This window comes from Siphateles boraxobius, unplaced genomic scaffold, assembly GCF_051911475.1.
Source record: "Siphateles boraxobius isolate OS27281-9 unplaced genomic scaffold, OSU_SipBor_1 12, whole genome shotgun sequence".
Taxonomy (NCBI): domain Eukaryota; kingdom Metazoa; phylum Chordata; class Actinopteri; order Cypriniformes; family Leuciscidae; genus Siphateles; species Siphateles boraxobius.
The window spans coordinates 27,825,555-27,851,194 of NW_027508722.1; the positions used below are offsets into that span (position 1 = coordinate 27,825,555).

A 25,640-nucleotide genomic window follows, 5' to 3' on the forward strand; every position below is an offset into this window, starting at 1 on the left:
TGAAATTTACACCCTTCATCTGCCTTGAAGCTCCCCCTGACTGCTGCCACATTATGTGGGGCTGAGATGACATACAACCTCACTGAGCTGTCGGTCTTTTTCTGATGTGAAGAGAGAGACAATAAATTGAAATTAAAGTATAGCACATGTATCAAGATAGCTTTGAGGCACAGAACTGTGATTCAGCACCAAGGAATATGCACATCTGTAAATGAGGGGGATATCATTCACAATGTTTATTTTCCTTCTCAGGCCCAGTTTTCTCTGTTGGTATGTCCAGTATCATCAAAGACCACAATGAGAGAAATGTAAGAATTACAGCGAGACCACTCAGAAATTAAAGGCGCAAACCTCCTACCTGAAACACAAACACGCACACGTTTCTACAACTATGGGTGCTTTTGGAGCTACAGACTTTTAGAAAGAACTCTCTTCATACACATATCACTAGTTTACATAATATCTAATTAATAGAGTTCAAAAATTAGTCATATACATTCCTCACAGAAGAATCAAGCCATTTTAGTCTTTTTTCCCTGAACCAATGTCTTTTCCATCTTTTTCAGAATAAGTATTTTGTTGGATAACATTCTATGGTGGAAATGACATTTTGGAATAAAACAGCCAACTCTTTGCTAACTAAGACTAATTTCATACAGTAGCCAACATTTTATGAATCCAAAATAGAGTGAATAGAGCTAAATAGAATCCAAAGTAGATAGTGATAAAAAAAATAAAAAAAAATTAATGGAATATGTAATTGCATGACTTGGCCAAAAATTACAGCTTAACAGGAAATGACAGACAAAAATATTTTGGACAAAATTGTTTGTTTTGGTCAAAATGACGAGACAACTAATTATGATGCATATTTATGATGGATTCTGGGTGTGGGGGAAAAACAACAACAAAATCTACACATTTTAAAATTGTGTACTGTAACCTAACCTTAACCCAAACAGTAATCTCTCTGAAAACTTAAAACAAAATGCACGCACGTATGCCAAACACACACACTTTTCTCTCCTACCATTGTCAGAAAGCTCCTTCAGCACTCCTTGCTCGATCAGTTCCTGTCTTGGCCTCCTCATCGACATCTTTTTTTCCAAAACTGTGGGGGGAACAAAAACACTATATAATATAAAAGCTAAACTCACAACTGCACACAGTTGTATATAACTCCATGGTTTTGAACCACAGATTAGTGCATCTCCAGCAAAGTTTGAATTACTGGACATTTATTGTATGTTAAACATTTTTAGTACAGTGTTGGGTCAACATTTCATGTCAGGTACCAAGTCCTCAAGCGAAACCAGTTACGAAATCACTGGGCAAAAGGATTTTGAAATCATCTAGTTTTATTGTTCAAAACATCTAAGAAAACAACATTCATATCAGCCAAGGAAAGAAAACATTCACAAACAGTAGGGTTTTATTTAAGAAAAAAAAAGTCAAGGAAAGGCAACGTATTTTCCAACACAAACATGAGGAGAAAAGAACAAAGGACCTTCTGAAGTTTCCTTAAACTTCTCGCTGCTTTTCTTCTTCCTCCACTTCCAGGGTTTGAAGATCTTACCCAGGGTAGAGAACTTGCCTTTACGCTTGGGAGGAGGGGTGCCGTCCCCTGCCGTGCCCCCTTCGCTGCCCATGGTGCTGTGCTGGTGGTCACCTTCATCGTCTGGAAAAGAAATAATGCCTTGGCTGAGCCGTCAAACACAGGGTACTGTATATCAATGGCTACAAGAGGGGTTGGGTCACATGGTTTATGTAACTCAAACTTTGTGGTGTGCTGAGTGTTTACGTAAGCATATTATATATAGCGTGCCACACCAGGGTGAATTATAATAGTGCCGTCATACAAAACATGACAAACACACTGTCCCATATATGCAGCTGTGTCCTGTGCAGTAGATCCAGAGACGTTCTCATGCATGAAATACTTGACACCACAACCCTTTTCCAACCTCAATATCAAAACATACTAAACTGCTGAGCTTCCAAAGACTCACTATTGTTTTAGACCCAAACGTAGAGTTTTTTCTGGCGGCTCTCTAAAGAAGACGAGCTGATCCCCATCATGAATCACAATCACATCTCAGCATGGTGAGCTGGCTAGAGGCCACTGCTTCCCCATGTTACACACTCACATTCCTCTCAGGTCCAGCACTGCCAAGAGACTCACAATGTCACATCTTTGGCCCATTCAAATGGGTGCTGAAAGTGGCTTTGAACTTTCCGGTTGATGGGGATGGGCCTCACTGTACTCTCTTTAGTGCACAGATGAAGCTGTCCATCCCATAAGTACAGTAAGATACAGCGCCAGGTCCATTTAAAAGGCCAATATTTTTCCATTTAGAGATTATCAGCCTATAACAGTGCCTGCTAAGCAGTGACAGTTATTAAACATATTATCTGCTTGAAATATTAGTGACTTTTAGTATACTTTACAAAAGAGGTTTCGGGTCAGTAAGATTTTTTGTAAGAATAGGGATGCATTAAATTGATCTAAAGTTACAGTAATATATTTAAAATAAATGCTGTTCATTTGAACTCTGTATTCTATAAAGAATCCTGAAAAATTGTTCAGAATTCAGAATCCAAATCCGAATTTTAGACACTGAAAATTGCAAAAAATTACTCCAAATTACTCCAAAGAAATTACTGAAAATTATACATCAAATACACATCAAATATCCTAGACGCATCCGCAAAATACGTGATATATTAACAAATATACCCACATATTTTATTAAGATAGATGTTACACTTAAACTTAACGAATAAATGTAATAATCCAACTTTAATCTGATAGTTTTGTAAGTTCACGTAACACCATCGGTGTGCACAAGCAGGCGTCCTTCGTTACCATGGTAACAGTCCTGCTTCTGCTTTCCACTTTCACACTTTTTCGTGATATTGATGATTTTTAATTGATGTTATTTTATGATACTACAGATTGCACTTAGTTCACACTGACTTTAATGAAAACAACTGGTTTGCAGATCGTGCCATGTTTGCTGTGATGCATTTACACGGCTTTGACCAGCGGATGTCGCTAGCGTGGCACTCCCTTCTGCTCGACTGCTTTGCGCATGCGTAGAAGTGCGAGAAAATAAGTCATTATTACGAGAAAACATCTCGTAATAATGAGAAACTTTCACGTAATAATGACTTAACATCTCATAATAATGAGAAACTAAGTCATTATTACGTGAAAGTTTCTCATTATTACGAGATGTTAAGTCATTATTACGAGAAAGTTTCTCATTATTATGAGATGTTAAGTCATTATTATGAGAAAATTTCTCATTATTATGAGATACTTAAGTCATTATTACGAGAATGTTTCTCATAATCATGACTTATTATCTCATTATTATGAGAACCTTTCTCAATATAATGAGATACTAAGTCATAATTATGAGAAACTTTCTCAATATAATGAGTAACTAAGTCATAATTATGAGAAACTTTCTCACTATTATGAATTAGATAATCTTTTTTTTCTCAACTATGGCGGAAACGGGCTTCCATAACCGGCGGCGCTGCATGCAGTGGCTCTGAATCCCCTTGTTAACAAGGAGGAAAGAGCCACATATGGAAATATTTTAGATTAGACTAATGTCACGTTGCCATAAGGGGCCGTTCACATAGCACGTTTTTTGCGCGTGCAAATTCATTATTTCAAATGCGGCCGGCGCGTTCGTTTTTTCAAGCGCGCCTCTGTTCATGGTTGCATAGCAACGACAGACGCGACGGGAGAGCAAGCGCTTGTGGAAAGGAGAAAGCGGTACGAACTGCGCTCTCCATGAAGACGAGGAAGTATCAACTACTGCTCATAGTCCTGATAGTTAACGTTAAATCATATTTAATTTTTCAGATGAGTCTACTAAACTTGTTGGTGTCCTTCAGAAATCATTCTAATATGATGATACGTGATGCTCTTTTTTTTTTTTTTAAAGATTCTTTGATTAATAAAAAGTTAAAAAGAACATCATGTAATAATATTTCACTATATTAGGCTACTGTTTTTTCTGTATTTTTGATTAAATAAATGCAGGCTAGATGAGCATAAGACTTCTTGCAAAAACATAAAATACCCCGACAATATCATTCAATTACCAAGAGATCTTCTATAAAAAGCCCAGAAAAATTAAGTGCTCACAGATCGGGTGTGGCCTTTCCCATTAAGATAAAATTTTCAATAAATTGTAAATAATCTTTTTCTGGGTTGTGCCGTTTCATTTTTCCCCTAAACAATTTCTACCAAGCTGGAAATGAACACAAAAGAAAACATGAACAATCCTGTCTAAGATTATAAAATGAAGGTTTCTGTTTGTGACTGCAGTTCAAGGTACGTGCTGCAATAATGATGCCTTGAATCAGTTGAAGGTATGTCATATTTGTTTTTCTCAAAATGTCCATTTCTATCCACAAAACTTGCCAGAAGTCATGGTTTAAGGGGTTATTTTTAAAAAAAATCTTCCAGGGTGCATGCCCCCGGACCCCACCACGCGCGGCTTGGTAACAACCTCGGGCACATAACAGCACCGCTGCTGGAAAAATTTCTAGGGGAAACACTGCTGTTATATAAGTACAAATATAGGCAACCAACACCTGCAATCCACAAATCAACTGGGAGGAAAACACATTAGAGCAAAGAAGCTAAAACAGACAAATTAAGACTCACGAGGTTCGGAAAACATGTCCAAATTGATCCTTAATTGTTAAAACACTAATAAGTCCCCCATTACTTCATTTTAGTGTGTAAATGTATCAGTCTACCTGGACTCCAGCTGCCATGGCTTTGAAAGCAGCAAGCCATACAAGCGTCCACTTCTATTTCCGGTTTGGTTTTTCCAAATCCCAAAAAAAGTGCAAATGTTGAAGTAGGAGAACAAATGAAAAAAGTTACAGTCCTAGAGCACAATGTCACTGAACACAACCATATATCGGACAGTTCAAATGGAAGATGCTTTCTGAGGAATAGGCAGTCTCACAACTCAAACTGTGTACATGAGTACATGAGGAGTGTAAAAGTCAGAATACGGACTCCTAATGTCAAACAAACAGGGAACACCATCCAGAAAAAAGCTAAGAAACACCAGCACTCGACTACATATCCATGATCATATCCTAGAAGCACAGCCGGCCAGAAGCCCCAGCCTTTGGAAAGACAATCAGCGAATGACGCACAACCACTGAATTCGGTGAGCAAACAGAGCAATGTGTTACGCAGATATCATCCAGCTGCATTAAACTTGAGCATGAGCAGCTTGAGTCAAGAAATTAGCCCTTAATGGATCAGACATCACTAATAGCGGCAAGATAAGTGAACCAGTAGGAAACAGATCCGGAAGACAGGGTTCCAAATTATACAAAACACAAAAGATGTGAGTGAGGTGTCGTTTAACGAATGATCCGTGCAAAGGCTGTGCATTAATGTCAGGGAGAGATTCAGATTGCCTTGGAAAACAGAGGGGGGCGAGGCCTGGGAAACAGAGGGAGGAAACGGCACTCCACCCTGATCCTGAAACGGGGAGGGGGGTGGGGGGAATAAGAGGTGAAAAGAACCGAAAACGACCCCCTACCACGGTCCACCACAGTGTGAAACAGGAAAACAGACAACGGCAGAGAAAACAAACATGACATGCATTTACTGATGTGCATTTGAGTTCACTGATGTGTACTTTATTCTATCAGACAGACTGCTGAAACAATTATATATGGACAGAGTGCAACTGTTTTTCTTGCATCTGTAAATTTGTATTTACACTGCCATTCAAAAGTTTCAAAACTTTTAGTTAAAAGTTGGTAAGACTTTTTTAAGGAAGTCTCTTATGCTCACCAAGGCTGCATTTATTTGATCAAAGATGCAGGTAAAAAGTAATATTGTGAAATATTATTACAATTTAAATGAACCATTTTTTATATACAGTATTCCACATTTGAAGTGGATCAAAACCTTTCATCAAAGTTATAGATGAATTACAACAAAACCCGTTCTTGTCTAAAGACAACTTTGATGACGTTTTTTCCAAATGTTGACTACTGTACATTTTGCCACTACTGATGGCAAAGCTGAATTTTCAGCACCATTACTCCAGTCTGCAGTGTCACATGACCCTTCAAAAATCATTCTAAGATGCTGATTTGATAATAATAATAATAATAATTTTTTGAAAAAAGTACAAAAAAACCTGCATTCATTTGAAGTACCCTTTTTGTAATATAAACATTTTACTGTCACTGGATCAATTTAGAGCATTGTTACTGCATAAAAGTTGATTTCTTAAAAAAAAAAAAAAAAAACTTAATGACCCCAAAACTTTAAATGGTACTGCATTTTTGTGATCATCTATATAATTTCCTACAGTACAATATTTCCATTTCTATTAAAATCTCCACTAAAAATACAAATAAAACAAATCTGAAAACCAAAAATAAAAAAGGCATGACAACATTGAAATAGACAACATGAAATATAAAAATGTGTTCATTTTTAAAGGAAAAGGGCCTAAATCTTTTGCTATCCTAAAATCTAAAATCAGGTCAAATAAAAAAATGTGTGATTAGTGCTGTCAATATACTATAACACACACGTTAACTCATGTGATGATTAATCGCAGTTAATCGATTTGACAACACTAATTGTGATGTCATAAGGTAGCTGCTGATACCCAGCCCTATAACACAACAAATAAATAAAACTAGAAAAACTCAAACTCAACTTTCCTTCTATGGCCAAGTGATCTGAATGAGCTACATTACCTAACTAGACTGAAACAATCAAGCACTTAAGCAGAACAGCAAGAACTCAAAGCCATTTTATACAGCCCAGCCACATCACATACGTTTTTTTAACCTTCACTCACAAATGTTGGACTTTTAACAAGCTACATTTTTTAAAACACCATTTAAGTCCCTTGCATTATGTTGCTCACCGTGAAGCGGTTTTTTTTTTTTAGCACATCTTATGTAACCGGCCTCAAACAAACATATCCGATCGAGGCAGGTGCACCAGATACAGGTCCTTGAGACCGATTAGTTGACTTGTCATTCAGGCAACCCACCGACTAGTCGACTAGTGTGCATGTACATGCAACTCCAGAGCCAGAGTATTGAGGTGTATATGCTAAGCAAATGAGAGGAGGAGTGTGTAGGCAGTTGTGTTGTCTGAAATAAGGCCGGCATTCAGCCTGGAGCAGCTTGTTTCATTATGTAACAGTCTGTCTCCACAGGGAGAAACCATGAAGAGTCAATCACTGCCCTGCCGCTACACACCACCCCCTTATGCATTGCTTTATATGCACAAATAACTACAGGCTCTCATTCCAGACAGCCTTGCTTGTCAGATGTCTTAAATGTATAGTTCTCAAAGCTGTGCTTCAAATAATCCAAAAAAGCATATTAGAAAAGACAAAAAATCAGATGCATCGGGGGGCTTTTACATAAGATGCATTCTTGTGTTCAGAAACAAACTAAACAAACACAAGTTCAAAACATAGGTGTGTAACAAAGGAACAGAATGCAGGGGTCTCAAGACGTGTTTTAAAAAGTTAAACTCAAAATACCACATAAGACATATGCTATGGGCAAAGACGATTAACTGAATATATATGGCTGTAGTTGTGGGCATGAATAGAAAATATCATACGTTTTCGAGAAGGGTTTTACTCTGAAACCGTCTAACATGCCAATTGAAACAAAGTAAAATACAATGTATTATGTAATATATACATTTAAAATAAAAAATTCTATATTATATTGTTAAAAATAATACTACTGCTGAATCAGTTCGAATGCATTAACATTATGAACATCAGCTATGCTAATTATTTCCCATCTGCCTTTCTGCTGTTATCTCGGGACGCTAGTGTAGATAGCGTTCGTCAGCTCCAGTTTGTATCCAGCCTCTCACGGAGACTTCAGATCCCCCAACGCCTGTGAAGAGACGACTCGACGCCTGTGAAGAGACGACTCAAAGCCGGAGATATGTTATGCCATAAATTAATACATGATTAACTGACTGTATTTTTCTATGTACATTTCCAAAATGCACTTTCTGTAAAGCTGCTTTGAGACAATGTGTATTGTGAAAAGCGCTATACAAATAAATTTGAATTGAATTGAAAAATGAAAAAAAAAAAAAATTATAATTATTAAAAAAAAATCTAAATTACAATTTTATTTTATTAATATTAAAAAATATGCACTTACATTTATAATTATATACATTTAAAAATAATATAAATATTGTATAAGCCCTAGATAACACATAGATAACACGCATAGATAAAATAGTCAGTTGTTGGACAACATTTTGACCCATCCCTATTTGTCTGAGGTTAAGCTTCAATTGGACACATTGTTGTAGGGGTAACAAGTTTCAGTTGCTTACAGCGAATTGACATTTTGCTGCAAGGAAAATACCACTGGAAACAAATACAGTGTCAGCAGAGCGAACAGTGAGCGGATTCCGCCAAAAGAACAAAGACGCCTGTATTGTGACATTGAACCTAGCCGTGCTGTTTGGCTGAGGAACATTAAAGACTTGATTGCTTCCTCTGTGCAGTAACCGAATGTCAGCTGTGCTTTGTCTCCTTGTTTGTCATCACTATCGGTGGAGTCTCACACCCTGCACTGGGGGAAACTTTAAGATCATCGTGATTCAGACTTCAGGCTTTTCTCCACAAATAAACAATGTGAGATTATTGCTAACTTTGCCTAAAGTCAGCATTAAAGTAAGGGTATCGAAATTTGTTCCAGAAACATTTTTTTTGTTATGCTGGTTGAAAGTCTCCTCACATCCTGTTAGCAAACACTAATTTAAAGTGATAGTTCACCTAAAAATGAAATTCTGTCATTATTTACTCAACCTCAAGTTGTTCCAAACCTGTATGAATTTCTTTGTTCTGTTGAACACAAAAGAAGATATTTAGAAGAATATAGTTAACCAAACAGCTTATGGACCCCATTGACTTCCATAGTATGTAAAAAAATACTTTGGAAGTCAATGGGGTTCATCAACTTTTTGGTTTCCGACATTCTTCAACCCTTGACCAAGTTGTCTTTATGTATATCTCATCTATGGAAGGCGTAGGACCATAAAATGTTCGTCCAATCATTGCATTCGGACCTCAGTGCACCCTGCTCGTGCAGACATCACATGTCATCAGCGTGGTTCATGCTATTAGATCGCCATCAGTCAACGAGCACCGTCCGCAACCGAAACAGCAGCCACCTTTTACAGTTCCCCTGAACCAAAACAACACGCTTATGCTGTGTACACACCATAACTACTGTAATGTGGAAGAGATGGAATTGGAAACCTGTGACGTTATACTCGGAGCGGTTTGTGAATCGTGACTCGAATTTAAGTGTTTCAATGGCAACACTATCACCGCCAGAATGAATTGGCAGCAGTCAGATACAGGTCAGTGCTCTTTAAGTTGTTTTATGTTTATTATATTGTAATGTTATATGCTTTGAGACATGAGGTAGTTTAACGCCATCCCTCATCTCGAGATGCTTTGCAAACTCTACTGTACATGTTCATGTCTTTTGAACAAGACGTGGCTTTCGAGAGCGCTCTAAAGGGAGGGTGGGATCTTATGCTTTCAAAGCTAGCTCACTGTTGCTAGCTGCTCCAAAAATTGCCTACCCTACATATAAACAGAAGTTTTGAATGTCTTTCCTATTGTGATGTATATTTAAGTGAAATGGCTTCTCAGACAAGAAAAAAAAAAAAAAAAAAGGCGGGACTTGATTTTGTCCTTCAGGAATTAATTGGATTGTTGTAGTTTGCTATCGCTGTGATCTCATGTGAGTGACAGGTTGTCCAGCCGTCGTACTTAAAAAAACACATCAGAAAATAAAAGAGATGCCGCTGCAAGAGGGAGAAGTCATTTTGATTAAAGATTACAAGGGCACATTCATTTTTCAAAAATAATAAGAAAATAAGAATAGTAAATTTTGATTTCATTGTGACTTTAATGCTGGATGGTATTTACCATGAGATTTTTTTAAATTGTGGTATAATCAAATAGGATATTAAAAATAATTTAAATATGAAAGTGTAATACTAACCCTTTTAAATTTTAATGTGGTTTACATCAAACCGGTAACTGTTTCTTAGTCATAGCCAGTTCCTGTTGTGATGAAGTCAAGCCAAGGTAATGCTTGCAGAGCTTAATGCTTCTAAAACCTAGTGAGCTGCCTTAGTGCTTACTGCCAACATTGGCAGCTGCTTTCTAAGACAGTCGTTTAACTGTTTTGGAACCTCAGATGTTTAGTCATTTTAAGAGCAAGATATTCTAACAAATATAAATATTTAAATATATAAATATTGAAAATTTCAAGATTTTAGGTTTAGGTTTATGCTATCATATTTAAATGTATTATTCTAACCACAATAATAATAGTTTTACAGTTTACTACAACTTTTGTTATTCCTTTAGTTATTTACCTATAACGGCTAATGAATTCAAGTCTTGCACATTCACAGGAAATAGTGGATAAGTAGCACAAACAAAAATGTAAATAAATGTAAATGGGTAAAATAACAAAATAAAATATAATAATATTATATAATAATATTTTAAATTAAGCACTCTCAAATATACTAATTCATTTAAATTATAATTTTAGTTATAAAAAATTCAATATTGAATGTCAAGAAGCATTTATAAATCAACATTTCTCATTGCTTCAACTCCAACGCCATTTTTTAAATCCACTTGTCGTAGTGCGTTCTGCGATTGCATTCTTCATAAAGGACTGCCTACATGTGATGCCGCCTTCTATTTTGGCTACAAGTTATCTTAGAAGACAACATGATTAATTTGGCTACTAGGAAGTACCTTCTTGTCTGAAGCTGCCAACAATGTCCTAAAATGCTGATTTTTGAAGTGTTTTCTTGACTCACCCAAGTGTGCGCAGGAGTTTCGAGGTGCCGTCTCTAGAGGGAACGTCTGTCCCATGCTCCAGCCCCCTATAAGGGCCTCTGTTTGCAGCTCCTGCCCAGGTGCAACCCAGTGCACAACAGCAGCAATTCAGGATACCCAAAAGTCTTCTGCCTTTCCTTTTTTAGTTTCAAAGGACTTGTTTCCTGTCACCGAGTGTCGCTCTCATGTTTCTTTCCACTTTCCAACCCACAATATTTCCAAGCTCCTCTCTTTTCTTTGAGTGGATCTCATGCCAACTACCTTTCTTTTCTTCCAGTGTCCTTCAACCCTCCTTCTGCAACTCTCTCCACCCCCTCTCCCTCTCTCACTCCACTATCTCTCCCTCCACTTCATAAAGGAGCAAGCAAAGCAGATCAGCGTAGACGCCAACGGATGCCTATCATTCCTTAAAGCAGAGGTCAAAGTGCAAAGTGAGTGTGTGTGCGCGCTTGCGTATGAGTTCTAATGAAAAGCAAAGAAAAAAAAGAGCAAGGGATTAAAGGGAAGTTCTGCCGACGGAGGGAGAAATGGTATATCAGCTGGGCAGACATTTGACTTTGTGGTTATGGAGAATACAAAAGAAAGAGGAACTGACATCTGAATGATCATCAAAAATACTCTTAACACATCACGTTAGCCAAAATTTGAAATGAAATTTGAAATTTCACCGACATTACAAAGAAAACCCTGGATAACCTTTCCTTGGCCACGTACACACTGGAAAGTATCAGTAGTGTGTGTACTGAATATGACTCACTTCCGAAATTGCGATGATTGACACCATAGAAATGTTATGGCATCTAGTATGTTTGATATCTTGATTATGAAAACACATGAAATATGAAATTATGAATTTAAATATATGATACATGTTTGATTATGATATATGATTTTAAATAACTCTTTTCTATTAAAGGGTTAGTTCACCTGAAAATTAAAATTCTGTCATCATTTACTCACCCTCATATTGTTCCAAATCCATTAAGAGTTTCGTTTATTTTCGGATCACAAATAAAATCGAAACGATTTCTGTCCCTCAATTGACAGCTTTAAAACGTTTATAAAGAGGTCGTAAAGCTAATCCATATGAATTGAGCAGAAGATACACAATCCCTTTACATGATGAACAGATTGAATTTAGGCTTTTATTCGCATATAAACATTGATCAGTGAAGATAAACAGAAGCTAACCCATGCATGCTTGAAGCGCGAGAACAAACCTCATTTGTTCTTGTGGAAGCTCAAACGTGCTGCGTAACACAGAATGAAACTCCGTTTACCATAACTGATGTGCGAGTTGACGAATGTTTATATGTGAATAAAAGCCTAAATTAAATATGTTCAATGTATGAAGTGATTGTGTCTCTTAGAAAAATTGGACTAAACTGCTCAATTCATATGGATTAGTATTACAATCTCTTTATGAACTTTAAGCCTCAAAGTAGTAGTTGCGTAGCTGTCAATAGAGGGACAGAAACTGCTCAGATTTTATTACAAATATCTTCATTTGTGTTCCGAAGATGAACGAAAGACTTACAGGTTTAGAACGACACGAGGGTGAGTAAATGATGGCAGAACTTTAATTTTTGGGTGAACAAACCCTTTAAAATATATTTTAAAATACATTTAATTTATATACTGTATATAGTCATTTATTTCTATTATGGCAAAGCTGGAATTCTTCAGTGTCACATAATCATTCTGAAATCATTATTCAGGGTGCTCAAGATTTGACTATTATCACAGTTAAAAATGGTTTTGCTCAATGATTTTGTGGAAACAGTCATACTTTTTTTAGGATTCTTTATGAATAGAAAGTTCAAAAGAACACTTTTATAACAACATAAACATCTTTACTGAATTAAAATTCTATCTTACCGACCCCAAAACTTTTGAATGCTGGTGTAAATGTTAGACTTGGAATATTGTGGACAGGTTACATAAACTATTTTTATAATACTTTTGTGTCCTTTGCGAAGCTTGAAAGCTCCACTCCATTCATTGCAATTGCATGGAAAAGAGCGGGCAGCACAGTCTTCAGCATTTCTACTTTTGTGTTCCACAGAGGAAAGAAAGTCAGACAGGTCTGGAATAGAGAGTAAACAATTACAATTTATTTTTGGGTGAATTGTCCCTATAAGATTGATACTGAAGTCTTTCCCCTAAACAAACCCTCTCTTTAACTCGAACATTAAATCTATTAGTATACACTCAGTCATCAGCGGATCTGGACTCCTGCGCTCTGCACGGAGCAGAGGGTAATTCACTTCAGCAAATCTTCATCCACAGGAATTCTAAGAATGCAATTTTATCCAGCAGAGTACATTAGCAGAAAACGGGAATGTGGACGTGTGTAGCTGTGTAACTTGACTACAGCAGATCGCACTCCTAATACCATTTTCTACAGCCAGAAATTACTTCTCATTCCACAGTGTATAACAAAGCGATTCTGTCCCAAACCCCTGCATTGAATCTATGTGTATATAAAAGCTTCTTTTAGATGAGAAACCTCAGTCATTGACCACATCCTCCCTGTGATCAAGAATGCTCCAGATCTTTGGTCACCATGCATGACCCTGTGTAATGATCATAGAGCCTGAGGACATGTTCTTGTGTTCAAACACAGCCAGATGGATCGCAAAAGAATATAATGATTCATGTAAGAGATTTGACCTAATTTCCTTTCAAATCTTAGGAGGATGTTCAATTCAAGAGATCAGGTGTACATTACTGGACCTTCATTAGTTCACAAATGAATACCAGCAATAAAATGCTGCAAAGGTATGTTCAGGTGACTTCACCCACAATTGAAGGAAAGGCTCCCCTGATGTTAAACTCTTAACGCTTTTGGACACAAGCATATAGGAAAACTAATCAGTATCTGTGATCTCAACATTCATTAGAATTAACTTTATTTAATAATTAATAAGGAATAATCTCAAGGATGAAAATTTTAAAACAACCTTCACTTTAACTGTCGACTAAATAAAAATAGCAACACACAAGCTGTAAAATTGGGGGTGGTGATGGCGCAATGGATAAGACACATGCCTTTGGTTTAAGAGACCGGGGTTCGAATCCACTGTGAGACACCAATGTGTCCCTGAGCAAGACACTTAACCCCTAGTTGCTCCAGAGGCGTGCGACCTCTGACATATATAGCAATTGTAAGTCGCTTTGGATAAAAGTGTCAGCTAAATGAATAAATGTAAATGTAAAATTAGTACCTTTACCAAAATTAAAAAAAAGGCTGTTTGTTTGAGCGGTCTCTGTTTTTACAAGCGTTAACCATTGTAGCCAATCACAATCAGTTGAGCCAATTACAATCCACTTAACACCGCTGAAAATGCACAAGGTTTTGTTTAACGTGACCCACTAGAGATAGACAACCTTAGTGATTATAAGGTCTCTTATTCTTGCTTTTTGTTTATTGTCCATCCACATTCATCTGAACACAAATTTAGTTTTTCATGCTGTTTAGTACACTGCAAAGTTTCTGAATTGACAACTATTTAAATGCAAGATTGAATTGGAAACTGCGATGACTTGATGAATGGACGAGAGAAAAGAAAGGGGACAACAGGTTTTCTCTGGTACTGAAATTGATACTGAGAACCACACAATTTTACTGGTTTTGGTACAGACTACTGACATTTTGGTAATGTGACAACCCTTCCAGCTAGCTTATTGTTTATAGTTTAGCATGGTTACTGAAAGGAATAGTTCACACAAAAATGAAAATTATAAATTTTGTTGCTGACTCATCCTCGTGTTGTTTCAAAACTGTTTGACTGACTTTCTTTGTATAACACAATGTGACAAATGTTGTTTGGAGCCCAAATGGAAATGGAAATGCACAAAGAAATGCAAGCTGTTTATGAATGATATGAGGGTGAGAAGATGACAAAATGTTAATTTGTAGGTGAACTTATCCATTTTAAATATCTTGTTACCGTTTACTGTTGAAAAAACCCTCCAACTACCTTTCAAAAGTTTGGGCTTAGTATGTTTTTTTTTTTAATCAAAGGTGTTACAAAAACAAAGGTGTTACAGCATAGTAGAATGATTTCTGAAGGATCATGTGACACTGAAGACCGGAGTAATGATGCTGAAAATTCAGCTTTGCCATCACAACAATAAAATAGTTAGGTCCATATATATTTGGACACAGGCACAATTTTCATACCTTTGGCTCTGTATGCCACCAGAATAACATTTAAATGAAAAAATCTGGATTAATTTGAAGTGTAGATATTCAGATTTAAATTCAAGAGGTTGAACAAAAATAAAGTAAACATTTTAGAAACTGCAGCCATTTTTATACACAGTCCCCCCATTTTCAGAGGCTCAAATGTAATTGGACAAATTAATATAATCAAAGAAAAAAATGTTTATTTTTAATAATTTGTTGAGAATCCTTTGCAGACAATGACTCATGGACATCACCAAAGACTGGGTTTCCTGCTTTGTGAAGCTTTGCAAGGCATTAACTGCAGCTGTCTTCAGTTGTTGTTTGTTCATGGGTCTTTCTGCCTTTAGTTTTGCCTTCAGTAAGTGAAATGCATGCTCGATCGGGTTGAGATCAGGTGATTGACTCGGCCATTGCAGAATTTCCCACTTCTTTTCCTTAAAAAAACTCCTGGGTTGCTTTTTTGTTTTGGATCATTGTCCGTGATCATACCGTGAAGCGCCTTCCAACCAACTTTGCTGCATTTGGCTGAATCTGGGCAGACAGTGTATTCCTATACACTTCAGAATTAATCCGGCTGCTTCTGTCACATCATCAATAAACACCAGTGATCCAGTGCCACTGGAAGCCATGCATGCCCATGTCATCACACTGCCTCCATGTTTTACAGATGACGTTGTATGCTTTAGATCATGAGCTGTTACAAGCCTTCTCCATTCTTTTTTCTTCCCGTCTTTTTGGTAAAGGTTGATCTTAGTTTCATCCATCCAAAGAATGCTTTTCCAGAACTGGTCAGGCTTTTTTAGAAGTTTTTTGGCATAGTCTTATCTGCCCTTTCTATTCTTGATGTTTATGAATGGTTTACACCTTGTGGTGAACCCTCTGTATTTGCTCTCGTGAAGTCTTCTTTTGACTGTAGACTTTGACAACCTCCTGGAGATTGTCCTTCACTTGGCTGGATATTGTGAATGGGTTTTTCTTTATCATGGAGAGGATCCTGCAGTCTTCTATCACTGTTGCTTCTGTGGACGTCCAGTTTTTTTTAAGTTGCTGAGCTCACCAGTGCATTATTTTTTTTCTCAGAATGTACCAAACTGTTGATTTGGCCACTCCTTATATTCCAGCTATCTTTCGGATAGATTTATTTTGTTTTTGAAGCCTAATGATGGCCTGTTTGACTTGCATGGAGAGCACCTTTGAACACATGATGTAGGTTCACAGCAATAGATACCAAATGCACATAACACACTTAGAATCAAATCAGACCTTTAACCTGCTTAATTGATGAAGAACTATGAAGGAATAGTCCACACCTGTCCATGAAACCGATTTTCATTCAATTGGCCAATTACTTTTGGTCCTTTGAAGGAAGGGGGATCACAAAAATCCAATTTGGATTTAAATACCCTCGAATTAAACCTGAGAGTGTGCATTTTCAGCCCATATCCATTAAATAACTATAGGGACGTCCCACGTGACGTCACACCATTTGGAGCAGCCATCTTGACGGAATAGAAAATGCTATACCGCAGGTGATAATACAGCTCGTCGCGAAATATTTCTATCATGCCCGAGCGATGCTGTGCAGTTGGATGTGATCAGATGCGTGATCATACAAAGGGAATATCTTTATACCGTATCCCAAAAGAAACAAAACGGAGAAAAAAGTGGTTGGCAAGAATAAACAGGCAAAACGCTGATGGCGGTGTTTGGCTTCCAACTCAACACACGCAGCTTTGCAGTCTTCATTTTGGATCAGGTAAGTTGTCCCCTCGAAGGCTAATGAAAGATTTCTCTTTTTTTTTATTATTTTTTTTATTTAACAGTCAGACATACAAACCAACATAGTGCAGTAGAGTGAACAATCTTGTAATTCCATAATTCCACAATTGAATGAATGATTTCTCTGAGTTCGGGATCAAATGTTAAATCCACTGTTGCCATAGAAATCCGCAATGTTTGTGTGCACTACCAAGCATTCAGCATAACATAAGCTTGTCTTAGCTGGACACGTCATCATATTTTACGATATATATATATATATAATTTTTTGTTGTTGTTGCTTTAAACATAAAATCATTCGTTAATCAAACGTTTAGCTGTCGCCCTTTATGATAGAACTATTGTACATTTTTTCACGGTTCTATTGGTGTATGGGTTGACTACATTTTTCTACGTTTTTCTTGTAGCAGTGAAAAAAAAAACTACCAACATTAGCTAGAAACAGTATTAAAGTAGTAGTAACGAGTAGAGAAGAGAGCCGTGGAACTGCTCAGTTAGCTTCAGAGTCAGTAACGTTACTGGTAAATGCATTTACCTAAACCACTGTAGCCCAATGTCAAAACGTTTTTATGTAATTATATTATTAGTATAATAATATACTAATAATATATATTACCCAAGGCAATGGATCTATTATTTGGGGTGGCTCACCCCTAACAAAGAGTATAGAAGAACAACTTCTATACTCTTTTCCCCCAATAATAGATCCATTGCCACTGAGTAGCTTACGGGTGTATTCCGTCAAAATGGCTGACACGCGGCTAGGGGTCACGTGACTGGGAGATCCCTATAGCTTGAATATGTTTTTGTAAATACCTGAAAAAAAATTGTGCCTGTGTCCAAATATATATGGACCTAACTGTACATTTTGAAATATAGAGATATAGAAAACATTTCAAATAAAATGCAGTCTTGGTGAGTACGAGATAAATATTTCTAAAACATAAAAAAAAAATCTTACCAATTACCATGTATAAAAGAAGTGCAACTTAAAGAGACATGATTAGTTGACAGACCCAATGCATTGACTAGCAGCAAAATCGATTAGTTGATTTAAAGCCCAGTTTATAGATGAGAAAATCATGTAAAATAGAGCATTAACACATCTTTCAAAAATATTTGAACAAAAAATGTAACATTGAGGCTTCGATGAAGTAACAAAGAACAAACAATCCTTTCTGCTTGTGGTGCAGGAGCTGAAATCCCCAAACCACATGCTGGACTGGGGGGCAACAGATACAGAGAAAGCAAGAGGGAAAAACTGCAATAATACAACAAAAGGAACAAAAACTATAAAGCCAGCAAAAGAAGAAGCTAGCAAAAATAGCTTTGTGCTACATGGTTCCGACATGTTACATAAAATTTGTACATCCAAGTTGGATAGATCACAATCACAAAAGAACTCTGACCTATTCATCTCGCAACTCATCTGTTATCTTTGCAACTGTTCCAAGATCAGCCCCACAATAAGAAGAACACACTTGCATCTACACTGGAAAGAAATGACTCAAAGGATTGAACTGAAGCTCTGATTCTCTCTGTCCCAGTTAAAGCACCTACACTGGGCACATTTCCAAAGAGAGAGAATGAGAGAACAGAGAGAGAAGAGAATCAGCTTGACATGACATGACCTGGAAAACAAGCTCTACGAATCTTTTCAAGGTAGGAACTGCCTTCATGACCTTCCTTCCACAGGGCTCTTTACCAGCGTTTTGTTTCACAAGAATCCCATTTTAATCAAATACAGTTGTTCTTCATTAATCTGCTCTCAGACAAATAACAAATGTTTCACTACAAAGGCTGCATCTTAGAATATAAATTGTGTAGGAACTGTGGTTTTGACAATAAACACTGTTAGAATGCACCAAAACGAGTTAAATCAAGATCACACATTGGTTTCTGGACCTTAATCAACGGCATCTACTAATGGAACAGTTTCTTCTCAATTATTCAGCATCATTAGTATCAAGAAAGAGCAAAGCAAGGCAATAAATACTCACCTCGATTTTCCATTACAGAATCTGAGACAAAACGATAAATGGATCCTGTAATTAAAGCAAAACAAACAGATAATAATTACATAAGCAGGTCCATCTTTTACAGAGCCACTCATTACTAATTATAGATAGTATGGCATTTAAAAGTTTTAATAAAGCAATAAGGCACAAGAGGCTGTGCATTACAATCAGTTTACCACTGGTAAGGGGTGTTCTTACGCTAAATGCAATCAAACTCCTTTACCCTTGGCAAAATCAGAATTCACTGTTGCAAATATATTTCAGACTGTTGCAAATATATTTCAGGTTTAGTGACAAAAAACTTATAAAACACCACAATAGAAAAAAACTATAATAGAAACAAATACAATAAAATGGTTTTCCTTCTTGGGTCCATTAAAGGACAGACATCTTTCTTGAAATCACCAAATGGGAGCTTCAAAACATATTTTACTCAGAATGAACGTGCAGACGTACAGTGGTGAAGGTCATTGGTGGTCGTCCGTGGTGCCTCTGTTCGTCTATATCAAGGGTTCAGACCAGCAGACGGGGTGCAATCGCTCATCTCCAGGGGTTTCCTGTAATATAGATATATACTGTGTATAACTCACTTGATCGGAGGTCAGCTGAGACCAAACATCTCTTCAAATCCTCACTCGCTGTGATCACAGGTTCACCAGAGCGAAAAGTACAGTGTGGCATTCTCAAGTACTCTCATTGTTCTTTAAAGCTTCAGTCCAAGACCGCTTCATATGCTACGAATGATGCTTGTTATTTTGCTTCATGTAGTCTTTTCTAATCTTTGAAAAAGAAAAAAGGAGATTCGATGGTTTCTACTTCCTACACTGATTAGTCGCAAGTCTCACACCATTAAGTTGGCAAGAACTTCCAATCATCAAACATTTTTAAAAAGCAGGTATCACACCTCCAGGCTGCACAGTTGTTGGGACAAAGCTAATGGTTTGTTTAAAATAGCACGAGCTTGAGAAAAGACCAGAAGGAATGACCACAAATGGAAGGCAGGCAATTATCTGAAAGGCACTGTTGGAAAAGATAGATAACAGGCAAATAAAATGAGCGAATGTCTAACAGATGGATACACAAAACAGACAGGGCACATCAGACTGTAATGGACTGTCAGTAGAAGTGGAGGATGGATGAATTGAGGAGAGATGTATAGAGAGTTTTAGAGGGAAGGGTTGTTGTTGAAGGGTCAACTGCATTTATACTGTATGCTCGAAACTACAGTAAAAACAGTAATATTCTGAAATATTATAACAATTTAAAACAACTGTTTTCTATTTGAACTTATTTAATTAAAATTTTATTTATTATTGTGACAGCAAAGCTGAATTTTCATCATCATTACTCCAGGCTTCAGTGTCACATGATCCTTCAGAAATCATTCTAATATGCTGATTTGCTGCTCAAGAAACATTTATTATTATCAACAATTATTTTTGTGGAAACCGTGACATTACATTTTTTTTTTAAGCAATTTATTTCAACCACACTGACTAAAAGTATTAATTTCTTTTCTACTAATTTATTTTTATTTGCTCTGAAAAAGGCTTGAAAGGATTTGTTTTTAAATGCGAATAAACCATAATACTGGAAAAATCTAAAATAAACTGGGAATGTTTTTCACATTGTTTTTCACAAAAAGAAAAAAAAAATTAATAGGGAAGCACCAAAATTAAAACCTAAATCCATTATTATCATAATTCGTAATAGTAAACAGCAATATTTTGTACACACACGTAAATTCATTAAATCAACCATGTTGCAGTTAAAGTAATAAAGTTATTGGAGCTTACTCAGGCTCAATCATGGATGCTGGTACGTCCCTTATAAAACATGACAGTCAGCTGAAGTTTTACAGACTTTGATTAAGTACATTAAGCAGGCAGGAATGCAGTAAACATGAGACAGGCATTGCTAGAGTTAAGCAGCCTGCTTCAGCGATGATCACTATCCCCTGCAACCTCACATTTTTGAGGTTTCAGACACCAAAATAATCCTAAAACCATTTGGTTTGCGACTTCCTTGAGGGCTGTATGATCAAATCTAAAGCACACATTTGACAAACTAAAAAATAAGAAAAGCGAGTAAAAATAAAAAGAACATGCAAAAGAGAAGTCTTAAAGTGCCTGCTTTTGTTTTGGTCATTTAAGTTTTATAAAGAAGTTGGAGTTTCATATGTACAATTGTGGTTAATTTTGATATAAAAGGCAAAAAATATTACATCACCCCTGATTATAAAGCTAGTGTTCTCTTATCACACTGTTCTTTTAGGATGAGGAAAAGAAAAAAGATTCCATTTGTCTCTTAGAGAAAAGTCTGTTGCTTTTATTTTTGTGAATGTGGACACACTATAAAAAGCTTGTCTGCAGGGAGCCCACGCTGTCCCCTATGCAAATCTCATTGAGAACAACATGATATACTGCTGCGACGATGCAGTGACCAGGCAGCTGGAATACTAATACTGTGCAACATGCTCTCCAATACATTCCTTTGAAAAAAATCAAGCAGCCTTTCACAACATCAAAATTGATCTTCATAAATCTAAAGCTGGGTTCACACTGTACAATTATGGCCACGATTTGGTCTTTGAGACAAATTTTGAGAATTCTAAGAAAGAAATTAATCTGATTCTAGGCCAAAGTCTAAAGTCTTTGATGGCAGTTTGACATGTTCGCTGCCATTAACGATGACCATTGCGATCAAATTTTACCTCAGTCGAAAATATGGCAGTGTCAGAAGTTTAGGCACAGTCCTGCAGTGTGGCTTCTCCTATACGACAACTGTCATATCAAAAACCAACAGGAGCACAGACAACAACAAACCACCACTTGCTCCACACACATCATCTTCGTTATCAAGAAAAGCCATGATCAAAATGAACGCTAGTAATTGTTTTTGTTTGCTAGCCCCTACTTCTATCCTGCATGTAACGGCTGAGTCACCGAATGATTCACTGATTGATGATGTAAAACTCTGGATTAGGTTTCCTGCTTGTGTCTGTTTTTAACGCGTCTTGCCTGCCGTACAGTCTGACATTAATAATGACCACTGAGATCCCACAGTGTGACATGGCTTACAGCAGGAATCATGTTCGTACGGTCTGACAAGCAACAGTCGTAAAGGATTAATATAACTCGTACAGTCAGTGTGCACCCGGCCTAAAGGTAGGGTATCCAATTTTCGCAGAGGAGAGCAATAGCTCTCATTTATAAACAAGCACTTTCTAGTTTTATAGCATGTGAACTTATCTTCGATACTTTTCCTTATAAAAAACAATCGGATTGCTTTGATTTCGCTACTTAGATCCAACTTTCCGAATCTCCGCTACTAGCCTTTAGCCCGCTAGCATCGCACGCGTGGCCTCTCGCCTATTGATTTGTAGTATCAATACTAATTTACTGTTCATCTGTTATAATGGCGAATATATCGGATGTGTGTCTAACGTTACCTCTGAGTGCAGGTGAGGACACATTCGAGCTGCATTCGGTGTTGTTGGAGCTGGAGTCCGTGGAGAAGCAGATCCGTGGTCTGCTAGAGAGGCAAGCCGAGCTGCGAGATCGGCGATCAGCGCTTGAAACATCACGCGCCGATGCTCACAAGTCAGTGGTTAGTAACTGTTTGACTCCGACCTCGTCTACTCTGTGTGCTTCTCTGCACAGGACGCAAGCACCCAGGATGCGATCTTCCCTGGCTTCATTCACTCCGGCACCGACACAACACCATGGGCCCTGGGTGATTCCTCAGCGGAAGACACGAGACAGGACCAGACCAAGAACTTCTCCGCCTCTCCCGGTCTTCGAGATCTCCACCCGGAACCGCTTCTCCCCTCTTCGCGAGTCGGAACGCGACGACGCCGTGATCATCGGCAGTTCCATCGTCCGTCATGTCCGGCCTACCTCAGGTAAGGGTAAGGTGCGCACTCACTGCTTTCCTGGTGCTTGTGTTCTAAATGTCGCTGCACATGTTCCCGAGATCCTGAACGGTGACGAGCGCGTCGGAGCTGTTGTGCTGCACGCGGGAGTGAACGACATCAGGCTGCGTCAGACGGAGGTTCTGAAGAAGGACTACAGGAGCCTGATCGAGACGGTACGCAGCACATCGCCTGAAGCAACGATCATCATGTCTGGACCGCTTCCCACGTACCGACAAGGACAGGAAAGGTTCAGTAGATTATTTGCACTAAATGAATGGTTAATGTCATTGTGTAATGAACAGAAACTGCTCTTTGTAAATAATTGGAATCTGTTCTGGGAGCGACCTAGGCTCTACCGTGCTGATGGCCTGCACCCCAGCAGAATCGGAGCGGCTGTTCTGTCGGACAACATCTCCAAGACGTTACACACCATATGACTAGTAAGTCAAAGTCCAAATCACAGTCTCTGCTGTCCCAACTTAATTGATATAAGAAGTGTAGAACATTATATAGAAACTGTGTCTATTCCTCGTTTAGTGAGGCCAAACAATAAATCTACTATAGGATCTAGAAAAAATCTTATTGTAATTAAACCAGAAAATCTCAATATCAGTGAACAAAAACAATTTCTAAAGCTAGGTCTTCTAAACATTAGATCGCTCACACCTAAGGCGGTTATTGTAAAAGAAATGGTCACAGATATTAGTTTCGATGTATTTTGCCTTACTGAAACCTGGCTTAAGCCAAATGATTATTTCGGTCTTAATGAGTCTAATCCACCAGGATACTGTTATAAGCATGAGCCCCGTCTGATCGGTCGTGGCGGCGGTGTTGCAACAATCTATAGAGATATTCTAAATGTTACTCAGAAAACAGGTCACAGGTTTAATTCGTTTGAAGTACTTGTGCTAAATGTTACGCTCTTAGATGTAAGAAAGAAATCCCTATTATCTCTAGCCTTGGCTACTGTATATAGACCTCCAGGGCCATATGCTGATTTCATAAAAGAGTTTGCAGACTTTCTCTCAGATCTATTGGTCAATGTCGATAAAGCAATAATTGTGCAGAGATTTTAACATACACGTAGATAACACAAATGATGCGTTAGGGGCTGCGTTCACAGATTTATTAAACTCCTTTGGGGTCAAGCAAAACGTCAGTGGTCCCACTCATCGTCTAAATCATACACTAGATTTAATTATATCATATGGAACCAACCCAACCGATATAGATATTGTACCGCAAAGTGATGATGTCACTGATCATTACATGATAACTTGCATAATACATACTGCTGAAATTTGTCATGTTGCGCCACGTTATCGACCAGGCAGAACAATCCTTCCAACCACTATAGATAGATTCTCAAATAGCTTACCTGATCTATCTCAGCTGCTCAGTGAACCCAAACAAACAGATGAACTAGAGGAAATGACTAGCAGTTTGAGCACCATTTTCTCTAGTACACTAGAAATTGTTGCACCAATTAGATTAAAAAAGGTTAGAGAGAAAACTAAAGCACCATGGTACAACAGTGCTACGCATGTCATCAAGAGAGAAACTCGTAACTTAGAGCGTAAATGGAAACAAACTAATTTAGAGGTCTTTAGAATCGCGTGGAAAGACAGTATGTCACGTTATAAAAAGGCTCTAAAAGCAGCCAGGGCTGAGCATCTCCGCAAACTAATAGAAAATAACCAAAATAATCCAAGGTTTTTATTCAACACCGTAGCTAGACTAACAAATAAACAAACATCACAAGAGCAAAATATTCCGTTACAGTATAGTAGTAATGATTTTATGAATTTCTTCAAAATAGAAAGCATCAGAAACACAATTGTAAATGTACAATCTTTTATGGTGTCTTATTATCCAGCGTCAATTATCGCCCCTCAAGAACAACCACACCCCTTTACAAATATAGGACAGGAAGAGCTAAATAAACTTATCATTGCATCTAAACCAACAACATGTTTATTAGATCCAATACCCACTAAACTACTGAAAGAAGTGTTACCTGTAGTGGAAGAGCCTCTTCTCAATATTATTAACTCGTCTTTATTTTTAGGTCATGTTCCAAAAATATTCAAACTGGCAGTAATAAAACCTCTCATTAAGAAACCGCAATTAGATACAAATAACCTAGCAAATTACAGACCCATTTCAAATCTTCCATTTATGTCTAAAATACTAGAAAAAGTTGTGTCCGCTCAATTGTGCTCTTTCTTGCAAGAAAATGATATCTATGAAAAATTTCAGTCAGGATTCAGACAGCATCATAGAACAGAAACTGCGCTAGTCAAAATTACAAATGATTTACTTTCATCTTCTGACCAAGGCTGTATCAATACTTGTTCTACTTGATCTTAGCGCTGCGTTCGACACTATAGATCATAAAATACTCTTGGATCGACTACAAAACTACACTGGAGTTCAGGGACAGGCATTAAGCTGGTTTAGATCGTACTTATCAGACCGTTATCATTTTGTCTGTTTAAATGGAGAAAAATCGAAGATAACATCAGTAGACTATGGAGTGCCGCAAGGATCGGTGTTAGGCCCTCTGCTATTCTCAATATATATGCTGCCACTTGGTAATATTATAAGAAAACATGGAATTAATTTCCACTGTTATGCTGATGACACTCAATTATATATTTCATCACGACCAGATGAAAACACTAACTCATCTAAATTGACAGAGTGTCTCAAAGATATAAAATGCTGGATGACATGTAATTTCCTGCTATTAAATTCAGATAAAACGGAGGTATTACTTATTGGTCCAA

General features: G+C 37.4%; 1 protein-coding gene across 9 annotated transcripts in view; it reads right to left on the reverse strand.

Annotated features, from left to right (window-relative positions):
* Window positions 1–25,640, reverse strand: part of phactr4b (phosphatase and actin regulator 4b) — a 52,261-nt gene that overhangs the window by 17,094 nt on the left and 9,527 nt on the right. For 6 of the 9 annotated variants that reach the window (XM_077217300.1, XM_077217273.1, XM_077217308.1 and 3 more), the window contains exons 2-5: window positions 19,392–19,492; window positions 18,918–18,962; window positions 1,508–1,678; window positions 1,031–1,111 (exon numbers count right to left, since the gene is read on the reverse strand). In XM_077217300.1, the coding sequence (XP_077073415.1) occupies window positions 1,031–1,111; window positions 1,508–1,678; window positions 18,918–18,930 (265 nt within the window). In that variant the 5' untranslated portion in view covers window positions 18,931–18,962; window positions 19,392–19,492. Of the gene's footprint in view, window positions 1–1,030; window positions 1,112–1,507; window positions 1,679–4,785; window positions 5,448–10,927; window positions 11,421–18,917; window positions 18,963–19,391; window positions 19,493–25,640 lie in introns of those variants that run through there. The other 3 variants (XM_077217260.1, XM_077217291.1, XM_077217265.1) reach the window with 3 other exon arrangements.